Source organism: Gopherus evgoodei, chromosome 3, assembly GCF_007399415.2.
Source record: "Gopherus evgoodei ecotype Sinaloan lineage chromosome 3, rGopEvg1_v1.p, whole genome shotgun sequence".
Classification (NCBI taxonomy): Eukaryota; Metazoa; Chordata; order Testudines; family Testudinidae; genus Gopherus; species Gopherus evgoodei.
In genome coordinates, this window is record NC_044324.1 from 212,148,973 (window position 1) to 212,164,277 (window position 15,305).

Genomic DNA, 15,305 nt, shown 5'->3' on the forward strand with positions numbered 1-15,305 from the left:
ATAACTGGTAATATACACACACACACACACACATATATATATAGCATCAGATTCTGCTCTCAGATGCAGCTTTCATTAAGATCTACAGGAGCTATGCACATATGATAGAGTTTAAGTTGCAGTCTCATGAGTTCCATTAATACTGTGTATTTTCAGATAGTAGTTACAATAAGATTTTGGAAATAGGGACATCATAGTTAAAGTTCTAAGACAATTTCCATTAGAAGCCTGATTTTGGCATCTCCATCTTCATATGAGGAGGTGAATCTAGACACACTCCGGACATCATTGGCTATGCCACTTTCCAGCCAGTGTCACTAGTTTAAGGGGCTGAGCACAATCTCTGATGGCATGAGGGAGGCTGCATCTACCTTGTGTCACTGCAAACTTATACCTCAGACAACTTTCTACTAGATACCCCTGCCCTAATCATGGAAACTAATCTGATGCTGGAACTTTAGAAGCTCCACAACTATGGTAGTCTCAAACATGGTTCTCCCAAACCACATTCAAGCTTATAAACCCAAAGAGAACCACATTTAAGGCTCCATAGAAGTTTTAAATCAAGCCAACATAGCCATAGCTCATGACACCTATATTTCTTCACTGAAGTTAGAGGCAAAACCTGTTCAGCCATTTGAGTTATGAGCTTGCCCAAACACTTTCCTCTTTATAACTGAACATGCCCCACATCAACTGGAAGCATTGGTGGTAGGTTTTATCATACACTTGAAAGCCATATATTGTTATTTATTTAAAAGATATGACTAAGTTTCTTGTGGGAACTGATGAGGTTCTTCAGTGTACTGGTGGAGGGAGGGCAGAGATAGAGGGCAAAGTTAACATAGATGTTAAAATGTTCACTGCGTGTTTTTTGAACTCCCAGCGTTTCACTGATGTTTGTTAAATTATAACACTGTTCATTTCTTTAAAAGTCGCATTCTCAACTTTAACTTTAATTTGCCTGGATAAAGATATTCTCTCTCTCTGAATTATAAAGTGACCTTCATATAATATTTTATAAGAAAAATGGAAAACCAACTTTTTGTACTTGAAAGTAATATATACCAAATTAAAGTATCTTGTATTATTAATTTCCATGCTATCTTTCCCATTTATCAATTTTACTCTTAATGCAACACCAATAAAATGTCATTTATTGCTATGCTCATACCAAGAATTATTGACCTTAATATTCAAGTTATGAAAGTAATTCTGATATTTTACTTCTAGTTCCTCAAATACATACACATCATCATCTTTATGGAAGTTGCATAAATGCAACAATAACCAGTACATTTCTGGCAGGAATGACTGTGATTTTGATGAACATGGTTGTCATTTCTCAGGTCAGCCCATATTGGCCTTCCATCTACATGACATAATGAGCAGATGCACCAATGAAACTGCAGAGTTTCTAATGCAAATCTAGGCACTGTCCCTTCTTCCAAGTTCCTCACTTTTGTTCTGCTTCACATAAAACAAGGAGCAGAAGTTTCTTCATCAGCTCTCAATTTTTCCAGTTGTCCGTTTTTAGTTCTCAACTTCTTGGTTGAAATCCAGTCCTGCATTAAGTTTTGTAGATGTTATGAGAATTTTCCATCAGCCCTTTTAAGTGTCTTTTCAATTTTCTAATCCAATGGTCTGCTTTTCACATTTCCTCCATTGCCCCTGCTACAAAAGATCTTGATGGCAGGGGCAGATAACATCATTTTTCCTGAATTCAGCACTGTATAAACAATGCTAGAACATGCTTGGTACATCTTTCGACTTTATTTGGCTAACCAGTTTTTTTGCATAATTTCATGAAACTCTGTGTAATGTACCGTCCACATTAATAATCTCTAAATTGCTAAATATAATACCACTGTTCTATGTCAACTCTTGTCTTGTCATTTTTATTAACAGTTGCTGATAAATTAGAAAAAAATGAAGAAATGCCAGTAGAAAAAGTGAGACTGATGGAAAAATCAGAAAATCTGAGTTCGAACAATGACTTCTTAGATTGGGATGTACACCAATTCTATAAGTTTTTGGCTGAAAGAGGAGACACGCAGATACAGGTAATGTATAAAGCTAAGATACTTTTTTCTGGAAAAAATGTTGACTTCTGGGGACAGGACAGTATTCATGAACTACAAATGGTTTGTCATATTGTTATCCTGCAGCACTCCAGTCAATGGGAGCAGAATTTGGGCACACAGGGGAAGTGGGTACAGGAGACTTCTTGGTATGGCTGAATCCCTACATGGCACATAACCATTCATTTCCATTGGACTCCATGCAGACACAAAGGTCTGCTCATATGGATCTGATTGCAGGATTAGGGCTTTAGAAGTCAGCTCTTTAGGCATGAACCATGCGTTTGTGCAGTGCCTAGTACAGTGGGGTCCCAACCTCGATTAGAGTTTCTGGGTGCTGCGATAAAATGAAATGAAGTAATAATTTTATTAGGTTATGCCAAAACCATTACAATATTTATTCCATTGTATGAAAGCATTCCAGATATATTTCTTGCTCAGAAGTAAGTAATAAAGTACTGTCAACACTTTTATTTTCTGCCCAGTGGGAATTTACATTATTTTTCCTGGGACTTCAGAAAGACAGAGAATATTGCTGAAATAAAATTTTTGAATAATTATTTCTAGGTATTTCTTGGACAATTACATCTTGCAGGAAGGAAGGGACTAGAGAAAGATCATTCTGTAGGTATATTTGAATAAGAGCTGAGGATTAAATCTTGCAACACTAGTTTTCACTACAGCCAGTTTATTTGCATATATGAATATTCTGCAGTAAACGAAAGTCATTTTTCTTCATTGATTCTGTACAATTAAGAACCCCATTATACACTAAAAAAGCCTTTATTCTACTGAGTTTCAGCTAGCATGGTTATGAAGGTGGGTGAGCTCAGAGAGAATATCTGGGGCCCATAATTATCTCAGTACCCCAAAGCAGCCAAAAAAGTTTCAGTGCAAGATAACTTTTAAACATTTACAGCAAACATATATGAGAGAGGATGGAATTAGAGGCAAATTTCTTCCCTCTCTAGTCCTGTGGGGAGCAGAGCAAGTAAGGCAGTTAGTCTCTTCCCTTTCTATTCTTGCTGTTGGAGTAGAACAGTAATCCCCAACCTTTTTCTGGTGAGCGCCAGTCGACGAGCCATGGAAGACCGTGGCAGCGGACGAGCATCTGCCAAAATGCCGCCAACAAGCAGCAACGTCAATAGGTGGCGCCGCCGACAAACAGCGTCATCCAGAAGCTTCGCCGTCAAAATGCCACCAAAAATCGGCAGCATTTCAGCGGTGACGCCTCTGGATGATGCTGCTTGTCAGCAGCATTGTGGTGGATGCTCATCCACCAGCCAGTGCATGGGCACACTTAGGCGCCCACGAGCACCACATTGGGGACCCCTGGAGTAGAAGATCTGACAACTTTTGAGTTACTGGGTCAGTGCAGCTTTCAGGGTCCTCAAAAATCCAACTATCTAAGCAGTTCTTTGCGTCTAAGACTGGCCCTGTAAGAAGACATATACTGTAATTCATGTACATATAAAAAGCATGTGATATTGATGACAATTTGTGCTTATCTGAGTGTTTTCAGACACAAAACTGACTTTGACAATTGTAGGAGGGGATGTATTTTAAAGGCAAAATTATATTTCTGAAAGCTAGTTCACATTATGGGGAACACTGAAGTTTTTTTCTTATAGTAACATACATGGTAACAAGAATTTGTAAAAATTAGTTCATATGGCCTCAACATTGTCAATCTGTTCCTGTCTAAGGTCAGAGTCTTTTTAGGTGATGGATCTAGATTCTCTGTTCTTACCTTTGATTCAGCCACCACCGACCTATCATCCCAGACTTAGGCCCTGATTCTGCAAAGGCTAACATGCATGAATACTCCCATTGAGTGGGACCATAAAATCATACTTGTGTGTAAGCATTTGTAGGTTCAGAGCCTAAACGTGTAAAGCTATTTTCAGTTTTGCCGTGGGACACTTTCTGATCAGCCTAAATCAAGAAGAGGTGTAAAGCTGTGCAAAATATTTGTCTTGGTTGAAATTTACAAAAAAAAAAAAATTCAGGTGAAAAAAATGTAACTTTGTTATTGCTTTTTATTTAGAAAGCTTTCTACTATTTCCTAAAGGCAGCAAAAGCCGGGAATACACATGGTATGGCTTTCCTGGGAAAGGTACGTATTACTTTTCATGAGATTAATTTGGTAAATTGCAACAGTCAAGGACTAGATAATGACTAAAACTAAAGTAGCCACACAGAGGTGTAAGAGTAGTCACCAATCACTTTTGAAAATCTTGGCCTCGGAAGTTATTACAAATAACCTAAAGGCTTTTTTAAGAAAACAAGTTACAAACAAGTAATTTTCATGATTCTATTAGTGTATACTCAGTATAAATCAGTAAAAATTTAGAACATTAAACCAGTCAGAAAAACTCATGAGTGGGAGAGAACTGGCAAAGTTCTGTTCTCAGTTATGTCTGTACAATGTAATTGGCTTTATTGGGGACATACAAGTGGAAGTAGGAGCAGACTTTGTCCTACTGTTTATATTTTTTATGAGAAACTGGATAGTCAGGGATTCATAACATATCTAAGGAGCAAATATCTCCTTTTCTTTATATTGATCAGATGTTTTTAGAAGGAAGTGTTGCAGTGACACAGAGTAACGCTTCTGCCTTTAAGTACTTCACAATGGCAGCTGAAAAGGTAATATAAGAAAAAGTATCTTTGTATACAATATTTTAAGAGTGTATTTGATTTACACCTCAATTAGTGTGTAAATTACAGGAGGAAAGCATGCAGTCCATTTCTTCCATTTAATGGGAATGTTGTTCAGTATAGATTTTTAAGAAGTAGGTAACTATAGCTCACTTCTGAAGCCTATGAAATATAATCATATGTTATGCAGTTGGTGATGTTGAGGGTAATGGAAAAGCTAGCCAAAAAGTTGGAGAAGTAGAAACAGGAGATAGAACTGTCATTGTTTGCGTGCAAACTAAAGGCCCAATTCTGGAAGGTCCTAATCATTCTCAACTCTCGCTAAAGTTCAAGGCATCACAAGAACTCACTAAGTGGTCTCATGATGTGTAGAATGGATGACAAGTAGCAGGTGCCCATGAAAACACTATGATCTATCTGATAGAAACAAGTGGATCCTGCAGTCTGGGAGCAATTTTTATGCCATGTCCTGTTCTGAAAGAGATGCTGGATATTGGCAGAGGACAAGTACTTCTATAACTGAGATAGTACCACCTTCTTAAATGATCTTGCTAAGAAAAGGAAAGTTGGAAATTATTTGGGTAGTTAGCAGAGTTGTTGCCTTTGTCAGGTTTGGCCAGGTTACTGAATTCTTTAGTGACTAATCATTTGCCTTCTTTAGCATGGAATTGCAAAATCCCCTTCAGACAATACCACAGCACCAGAGTAGTGTGTGATCTCCTTATGATGTGTTGCAGGGCTGCCTCTTCACAAGTGCCCCCACATGGCCTGGAGTGGCTCTGTGACATCTTTCCTCTGTTTTCTCTTCTCTCAGGACTCCTTAATAAAACTCTAGACAGTCTAAAGTAGGGTTGCCAACCCTCCCAGATTGGCCGGGAGTCTACCGGAATGGGCATCAATCTACCGGTGACCATTGAAAGCTCAGGGAGAGTTTAATAGATTGCTAAAAGTCCGATCAGCGGCGCAGCGGGGCTAAGGCAGTCTCACTACCTGCCCTAGCTCCGTGTGGCTCCCGGAAGTGACCAGCATGTCCAGCTCCTAGGCGCAGAGGCAGACAGGAGGGGCAGAGGCAGGGGCAGCCAGGGGGGATTCTGTCAAAACATCATCAGAATCAAATCATCTCCTTTTCCAGTGGGAGATAAAATCCCTGCACAAACAATGCGTTCCCTGCATGTGCCCCTGAGATCCAGTCAGGGCCTAGTAGTAGTAGTAGTGTGTGTATGTGTATGTGTATATACACACACACACACATATACACATACATATGGGGGGAGGCAGGGGAACACCCTGCTCTAGTTCTACCATCCACTGAAGCCACTTTTATTAATGGCAATGAAATGACATGTGGAGAACAAAAATTAAAGCTACTTTTTAAACATATGATATGGTGTCTCTCTACAATCAGTCATGAGAGTCATCAGAATAAGAATACTAATTTAGCATTGATTCATAATCATTATCAGAATTCATAGTTCTAAGTTCATTATATCATAGTAAAAGAAAAGCAAGAATAACTAATTGGTTAGTAACGTATCTGATAGATGTTTTCTTTATTGCAAGTGCTTTTCAATGTCTTAATGAAAAATTACATTCAAACTTAATACATTATTTTAGGGTAATGCAGTTGGACTTTGGGGTCTAGGCCTTCTTTATTATCAAGGAAAAGGTGTTCCCGTGGTAAGAATTATTTTAGTCACTTTAAATATGTAAACCAGTAAAAATCTGAGAAAATAAAATGTTTAATCAAGATCAACTATGGATTAAAACACCCTTTAATAGGGGATTATAGCTCAAATAACTATAATATAGCTCATTCAAGTGGTGCAACTAATAGGTTTATAGCACTGTAAATATGAGTAATTTTTCTTGTACACACCATTGTGTGTCTTTAATGGAGCTCCTCCTGATTTATACTAGTGTAAGTTTGAGCAGAATGAGGCCCAGAGTCCAATTAAATAAATAAAAAAGTTGGTAGGTGTTATTCCATTCAACACTATGGAGTATAACTGGTGTTATAATCCTGATCTCAAATACTATACAAGCTGCACACTGGAGAAAAATGTTAATTTGATTTTGTTTTTCATTTCTTTGGGATACAGCGTAACTTTCTGTCATTAAATTGTGCCACTCAAAAGTGAGACAAAACTTGTCTTTTTCATGAGCACACAATTCTTACCATGCTGGCAGGTACCTAGAACTTTCAGTAATGGAGAGTAATTACCTTTCAGAACTATACTGAAGCTTTTAAATACTTTCATATAGCAGCTGAGAAAGGTTTGGCAGATGCACAGTTCCAGCTAGGAGTCATGTATTACTGTAAGTACTATGCATTTTTTAATTAAAAAATTGCATTAATCAGTAGTCTGTAATTTTACAAAAACCAAAGTCTCCAATCTCAACTTAATTTACAGCTGGCTCTGGAGTAAGGAAAGACTATAAACTTGCCTTCAAATATTTTTACTTGGCCTCTCAAAATGGACAACCCATTGCTGTTTATTATTTGGCTCAAATGTATGCTGCAGGGACTGGAGTGTTTCGATCATGTCAAAATGCAGTAGAGGTAAATAGTATATTTTTAAAGATTTGTGATTAGTTATAGAAGTAATAGCCAGGATTTGTATTACTATTTTAACTTCTATTTTTATGAAAGTTGGCGATATGCTATAATTTAGTGTCAGAAATCTGCATTTTCAGAAGTAGGAGAAAAGTGATCATATCTGGGCCAAATTCTGTTTTCAGCTACACCAGTCTAAATCCAGAATAACTCCACTGATGTCAATAGAGTTGCTCCTGATAAGATCAGTGTAAATTAGAGTAGAGTGTGACCCATAGTATGCAGGTATGATGGCCTTTACACCTCAGAGTCAGAGTGTGTATACACAGCATTTTGGAGTAAGCCTTCCAGCCCGAGTTGACAGACTTGGGCTAGTGAGGCTCACACTAATGCTCTAAAAAAAGACAGTGTCTGAAGTTGTGGCTTGGACTGGAGCTTGAGTTCCAAAGCCTAGGGAGGGAGGCTGGAAGGCTTGCTCCAAAATGCTATGTAGACATACCCATAGAGTTTAAGGCCAGAAGGGACCACAAAATCATCCAGTCTGACCTCCTGTATCTCACAGGCCACTGACACCACCCAGCACAATAAATCCAACAATAAACTGAAATTAAACCAAAGTATTACAGCCCTCAGCCATGGACTCAATCTATTTTGTAACTCTTCACCAAATTAATTTAACAATGTAAGTACAGTACTTATCAATTTGGCATTCACTCTTTTTTTTTTTAAGTAGGTTGAAGCTGCCTAAAATGTCACAAGTTGATTTAACTTAGAACCATTCATCTCAAGAAATCCTAAGTACTTGTATATCTGACTATTGATAAAATATTTTAGGGAAGATTTGCTGTGGCTGTTTTTGTTCTTTGCCCACATCTATTCATGCCTATTTTAGAATTGTATTGGCAGTTCTAGTTCTATCAAGTTTTTCATGTACTATAAATACATCCAGTTTAACTGGCCCCTTTTCAGCACAGGCAGTTAGCTGGCAACTTTTGCACTATAGCTAGATTTTTTACATTGCTGGCTTTCTTATGAAATGCATATGCATTACGTGACTTTTTATAGTTACATAAGAATTATTTCTCTAAGACATACCCTTCCATAGGAATCTTTACATCTTGCAAAACTTTATCCAGTGCAGAGGAGGGTGGAGTTCCCCTCTCCCCCAATACTGTGGCACACTATCTTGCGATACACAGCTTAATTGTGATGTACTTTAAGATCACTGGGGGGAAATGCCAAAATATTATTATACAGTGGCAGTAATACTGTGTCATAATCAGTCTTAGAGTTGAATTTCACTAGCAGATGCTAGTCACAACTGACCAATGGGGGGCTGTCTTGTGGCATAAGCTGTAGACAAAGATGAAAATAGGGTATTCTGAGTTGAGTTCCTCTCAGTTTCTCCTGTTGAAGCTGTACCACTTTGCATTAAATAGCTGAATAGCCATTGGGCCAAAAAAGTGACACTTATAGGGGATGAGAGAAATCCAGGTTCAAATTCCTGCTCCCATAATTATTTATACAAAGTGGAACAGCTTCAATAGGAGAGATTGCTAGAGTCTCAGCCTGCAGCCTGGTGTTTAGGGTATTCAGCTGGGCTGGAGAGACCTGGCTTCAACTTCCTGCTCCAGAGTAGAGATTTAAACCTTGATCTCTCACATCTCAGGGGAGTGCCCTAGTGATTGGATGCATGGGGCAGGTGAGAGCACCACCAATGGGTTTTATGCAAATGGTGTTTAAGTCCCCTAGAGAATCAGCCCAACACATTTTATTTTGTCCAATAGTATTTGGAAAATGTTTGTCAAATTCACAAATAGTTTTGTCTACACAAAATTGCATTTTGGGGGGAAAAAACTATTCTTCTGACAAATTTCTCTCATCTCTAGCTGAAATCTTATTTGTAGGTTAATATTCAATAGAGCATCTTAAAATAAATAACTGTTGTATAACAGAAAACATTTTTGTTTTTTAATCAGTGTATTTTTGTTTATATGCAACTAAGGAAACAACTTTAGAGTCAGATTAGATATGGATTCATCTGACTTTTAATGATTAAGTACTCTGTATCAGTTAAGGATGCAATTGGAATAACTTTTTTGTAAACAATACTCACAAATGTAACTTTAACCCTTGTGTCCCCCAGCAGGAGCTACAAGCTCCTAAGATTTATGCCTGTAGTGAAGTGTAAAACCTCATGGGTTTGTTCTATCATTGTTCCTCTGTTCAGCTTTACCGAAATGTTTGTGAACTAGGAAGTTGGTCTGAAAAATTCCTGACTGCATACTTCGCTTACCAGGATGGTAATATCGATTCATCTCTTATTCAGTATGCATTATTAGCAGAAATGGGGTATGAAGTAGCTCAAAGTAATTCAGCTTACATTTTGGAATCTGGTAAGAGAAGTTGAATTATTTTCTCTATACATTATTTATGTATGTCCAAGTGCTGTTGTAAACTATGCAAATTCAAATTTTTATTTACAGAACAGGTTAAAATTCTCAGCAATGATCAGATGTATCCATTAGCACTTCTCCTGTGGAACAGAGCTGCAGCTCAAGGTATGGAACACCACATAGTTAAAAATAACTTGCAGTTAGCTGTCCACCCTTATAAGTATGATTTTCTTCAACTCTGTTCCTCAGATTGTACAGCCAGAAGAGAAATGAACACTCAGTGGCCCAAGAACATGGCATTGCAAACATCAGATAATCAAGCTAACATCATTAAGGGATTGATTCTCACATATTTAACTCACAATTAAAAGGATATCTGTACTGCAGTCTTAGGCATGTTAAAAACAATCTAACATTCAAGAAATTCTCACATTTCTAGGTTAAAAACACTCAACTATTCATTTGTCCTCCACTGATTCAATCCTCATTCATGGGTACTTTATCACAAAACTTCAACTACAGATTTTAAAACTGAATAGGAAAAATGATTTCTTTAGCTAAATGAACACAAAGAAAAACTTACACCTACTCACTAAGAAAAATTATAGGAAATTTAGAAGCATAAAGATGTGTAAAATATGCTTACTTATTAAATGTGCACTATTTGTATGCTTTACTGCAATACAGCTTCAAGAATAATTTGGGGTCTAGAAAACCTCCTTTATAGTTTGTAAGTATCTACTTGGGGAGAAGATTTCTGACGCCACGTCTACAGTACAGCCTATGCTGTCATAACTCCACCAGCATAGCCCCCTACTGTAGACACCACATATACTGACAGAAGGAGTTTTTCTGTCAGTGTAGGAACACCACCTCCTTGAATGACGTTAGCTATACCAACAGAATCATCCTTTTGCATCTACACTGAGAGTTTTATTGGCATAGCTATGTCATGGGGTATGGTTTTTTTCACACACCGACCAAAATAATAATTCTGCGGTAGACCAAGCTGGAGAATAGATGGCTCTTTAATTTAGCAGACAAAGGCATAACAAGATCCAGTGGCTGCAAACTGAGACCACGTGATTTCAGGTTAGTGATAAGAGGCACATTTTTAACAGTGAAGGTAATTAACCACTGGAACAACTTATCCATCTTGTGGTGGATTCTGTCATTTGAAATCTTTAAATCAAAACTGGATGTCTTCTTATGAAATTCTGTAGCTCAGTCAGAATTTATGGGCTTGATGCAGAAAGTATTGGGTGTAAGTATCTGTTTTAGGCTGGGGTTGAGACCAGATGATCATAATGGTCCCTTTTGGCTTTAAAAATCTATGAAACTGTATCACCAGTGTTCTGCCTACCACAACTAGAGTCCCCGACATCGCATCCACATAAAGTCTTTGGGTTTCCAAAACTCATACGCTTCTTGAAGTTTGCCTTCATTTTTAACTCAACAAAAACTTCTGTCTGATTTATTCCCAAAATTCCTCCCTAGATAGGAAGTTCACTATTTTCCTGTTTTCTGAAGAGATGCTCGGTTCCTCCTTATACTTGTAGCTTTCAGTTGATTGGACTCACCTGCTTTGGTCAATCAGCAGAAATACCTCTGCATCTCAGTTTAAGATCCTAGAACCAAATTGCCCTGTCACACAGAACAGTAGGAGAAACTAATTACTCTGCCAACAACCCTCAAATGAAAAGATGCTTGCCACTAGTCACAGACATTCAGTGCAATAGAGTGTTAGGGGAAAAAAACCTCTCAAGTGACAACATGTGGCAGTGGCACATGGGAAGACAGCAGTTTTTTAGGTAGCCAAGACCCAAGCCATAAAAAAGCTTTGTGATGAATGTCATCATTTTGATTATGTCCTGAAACCAACAAGAACCTAATGAAGCCTTCAAGAAATTTGTATAATATTTATTCTATTTAGCTGCCACCACCAAGAATTAAGTACCTGTAGCTTCTGTCCCTTCTGCTTCCAAGTAGCTTTCAGGAGAAGCCCTCTGTACACTACATTTTAGTAATCCAATCTAGAGATCACAAAAGGTATGGGTAACTGTGATGAGGTCATATCAAAAACAGTCCTAGGCCTTACCAGACACTAATAAAAAGTGATGCCATGTGTGAATCCATGAGAGAACCTGCCATTTCAAGCACTTTCACTTCATTAATCTGCCACTTTGCCTGACTTCATCCAAGTTTCTACTAGTTCGCTCTCCCTCTTATTGTTTCTGGTGCCACCACTCTCAACCCTGGCCTTTCCCTCATGCACAGTGTCTCATCCTCCTTCTGTACTGGATCTACTCCTTGTAACCCTATTTCCATCCCATGCCTTCTTCCTTCCTCCTTCTACTGCTTTGAATCTAGATCCCCCACCCCCGTCCCTTCTTGCCTACAAATACACTATTTGCAAGCACATGGGATATGCAAGCTATTCCTGCTGCTACATGTCCAAATGCCTCCTGGATCTACAGCACCAATTTTTTTGTCTCCTTCACTTGAATGAAATTGGTCTTACCGAGATCACCAATGATCTCCCCTCGTCAAGTTCAAGGGCCTCTTTAGTGTCCTTTTCCTGGATTTTTCACCTTTTCAGTCATTCCTTCCTTTTCTTCCCTCTCTCCCTTTAAACCTTGGAACTCCTAACTTATCTTCCTTCCTCCCCAACTGCACCTCATTGTGTCTGTTAGTAACTCAAGCTTCCTTTTCCTGCTCTGTTGACATCCTTTGAGGAATGTACTTCTGTCTCCTTCATACCTTACTCCAAGTAATATCATCTGTTCTCATGGTTTCAAATATCATCTGTACCCCAGTGATTCCCAGATCTCTCCCCATTCCTGACAATACCTCCCCCAGTGTGTCTCACATCTTTGCTGCATATCTGTAATCTCATCTTGAGTGCTTTATCTCTAAACAATGAACAATTACATTCCCCTGTTTTGCACTAAAACATTTCCTCTTTCTTTTCTCCATTCCTGTCAAAATGTCCACTCTTTTCCCTGTCACCAAGATGCTCAAACAGGGATCATATTTATTGTTTTTTCCCCTCCGCTCCCAGGCTGGTGCTATATTGTCTGTTTTCCCTTCATATACAAATCTACCCTTTCCTCTCCATCCCCTACCTTCGACATCGCACTACTCCTAACTTGTCATCTTGTCCCCTTAGTTTATCCAAAATATGGCTGTCACAGTCCTTTCTTGCCACTATGTTACTTCCTTTTTTTTTTCCTAATCCCTCTCTTGTCTTTCAAATCAAATTCAAGCTTTCACCTTGAAGGCTGTATACCAATTCTGCCCCCCACATATTTCAATGTTCATTTCCTCCTACTTTCCTTTCTGCTCTCTGAATTCCAAGAGGCCCTCGTGTCGGTCCCTGTCTTATTCTTCTCTTGCATTACCTTCATACCTTCTTCCATGCCATTTCTTACATGTGGGACTTCCTTCCTACTTCTGTACTTTCAATACCTGGGTTTTTTCCAAAATCCTTCCCATATAGAATACTCTATAAATTATAATCATTTTATGATGACTGACAACATAGTGCTTCAAATTTACATTTTATTTATTTTTAATTATATTTAAGAGAAAAATACAAATTTTATTAGAAGAGGAAATTTAGCAAGAAGCACAGTTTAATCTCGATTTTTCTTGTGACTTTTCTTTTTAATGTTTCCACCAGGCAATGCATTTGCTAGAGTAAAAACTGGAGATTACCATTTTTACGGTTATGGAACCAAGAGGGATTATGTCACAGCAGCAATTCATTACAGCCTTGCAGTTGATCACCACATCGCTCAAGCCATGTTTAATCTGGCATATATGTATGAACATGGTTTAGGTATTCCAAAGGTAATGTGGACTGTATATGGTGCAATCTGTATGTAAAATTAACCTTAGTAGATATAGTTGAAATTAAAAGCTATTATAGCTATAATATCCTAATGTAGCATTCTGGGTGAGGCAGAATCTCCCATATGAGGGAAAATTAGGTAAACAACGATTATTAAAATTGTAAAGGAGGGTCAGGCAGACTATGACTGAGAGATACATGTGAAATGATAGATGGTATGGTGAAGGCCAAATGAGTGCCCTTTCCCCTTGCCACATAAAAACAAGGATGAGAAGTGAAAATAAAGTTAGTGCAGTAAACATGGAAATTCAGTTTTAAACAGTGCATGATCAAGCTGTAAGATCTATGACCACATGATATCAATGAGACTAGTTCAGTAAAATTCAAAAATATAATTGGTTACTTATGAATAAGAAAAACATCTAAAGTTGCATCAGAAAGGCTGGAAAAATACAAAAGACATAATTCTTCATGATTTAACTGACATTCAGTTGATGCCCTAGAATCATAAAGGAATCCCACCCTAATCTCATGCTTGCAGGGCATGAGGGAAGGGAGAGGTGCTTGTTTGCCTTAATGGCTCCCTACCACTGGCCCAATATTCTCTCCTGCTCAGTACAACGTAGAAACAAATGATACAACTTACTAAGTCTGAAGTTGTGTGTACTTTTTTCCATTTTTGTTGTTTGCTTGTTTTTCCATTGCTTCCTTCCACTTCCTTTTGTCCTTGCCTTTTTCTCATTTCTCTCCTTCCTGTTTGTGGCTTCAACTTTTTATTTCTATCATTTTACCCAGTCTCTCTTCATTCTCTCCTTGACCAGGCCCATTATCTGTATGCCTCGCCTCTCGATCTCGCCACAGCTCTATCTGGTTTCTCCAGTCTCCCTCCTCCAGCACTCTCAGATCTTCTGCATCCTTTCCCAACTCTCTTCCTCCTCTAATTTCTTTGCACCTCCCCAACCTAGTTTTGTCCCTCATAAATGTTCCTGTTCTTGACCTGACATGTCTCCAAATGCCATGGGTGCGGTTCTCTGATTGGTTTCTCAGCTGATTGCTCCTTCTTCTGCCTCTTAGGGGGAAGTAAGCAAGGCTCCAATGATCTAGGGGTGGATTAGTGGAACCAGAAGAGAGGTGGTTATGCTATACTCCACTGTAACTCTGAGTGATGCCAGGGGAAAAGAGAGAAGCTAATATGGCTGCCTGCTTGTGTGTAAGCTCCAGCAGCTGCACAAAGGGATAGAAAAACATATAGAGAAGGCAGGCAGGGGGTTCTTTCAGAGAGCCACCATCCATCCTTTCCCCTACTCTTGTGCATCCGCCTACACTGAGGCAGTGCCTCTATAATGGAAGCAGACCACTTCTTGTCTTAAAAATTATAGTAAAAATGACACCCTTTTAATCATCAGATCTGTTGCCTGTGTTGCTAAAGTAAAACGAGCAGGATTCTATTCACTCTTATACAGGAATTATTTACCAAGTTCCAAGCTGTTACAGTGGTTTAGACCCACTGAAGACAATGAGGTTTCACTATTTGGACTACAGAACTTTTATTACTGGTAATAGTGACAAGAAGCAAAGATGGTCGCTTAAGTCATATCCCAGGCGAGTTTGAAGGACTGTCAATTAGAAGAAGCATCTCTTTACTTGTAAACTGGGCACATAACTAAGACAAACATGCAACCACACTATTCCATCATCAGTTACTCCTCAGCGAAGAGTCACACACAGAAGCTTTTCCTACTGTTCCTGCTTTTCTTTTC

At 38.5% G+C, this 15,305-nt stretch overlaps 1 protein-coding gene across 13 annotated transcripts in view; it reads left to right on the plus strand.

Annotated features, from left to right (window-relative positions):
* Window positions 1-15,305, plus strand: part of SEL1L2 (SEL1L2 adaptor subunit of ERAD E3 ligase) — a 68,970-nt gene that overhangs the window by 41,483 nt on the left and 12,182 nt on the right. For 7 of the 13 annotated variants that reach the window (XM_030557972.1, XM_030557960.1, XM_030557961.1 and 4 more), the window contains 9 exons: window positions 1,909-2,063; window positions 4,129-4,197; window positions 4,653-4,730; window positions 6,357-6,419; window positions 6,971-7,058; window positions 7,154-7,302; window positions 9,527-9,692; window positions 9,783-9,857; window positions 13,375-13,544. In XM_030557972.1, the coding sequence (XP_030413832.1) occupies window positions 1,909-2,063; window positions 4,129-4,197; window positions 4,653-4,730; window positions 6,357-6,419; window positions 6,971-7,058; window positions 7,154-7,302; window positions 9,527-9,692; window positions 9,783-9,857; window positions 13,375-13,544 (1,013 nt within the window). The remainder of the gene's footprint in view (window positions 1-1,908; window positions 2,064-4,128; window positions 4,198-4,652; window positions 4,731-6,356; window positions 6,420-6,970; window positions 7,059-7,153; window positions 7,303-9,526; window positions 9,693-9,782; window positions 9,858-13,374; window positions 13,545-15,305) is intronic. The other 6 variants (XM_030557965.1, XM_030557966.1, XM_030557968.1 and 3 more) reach the window with 6 other exon arrangements.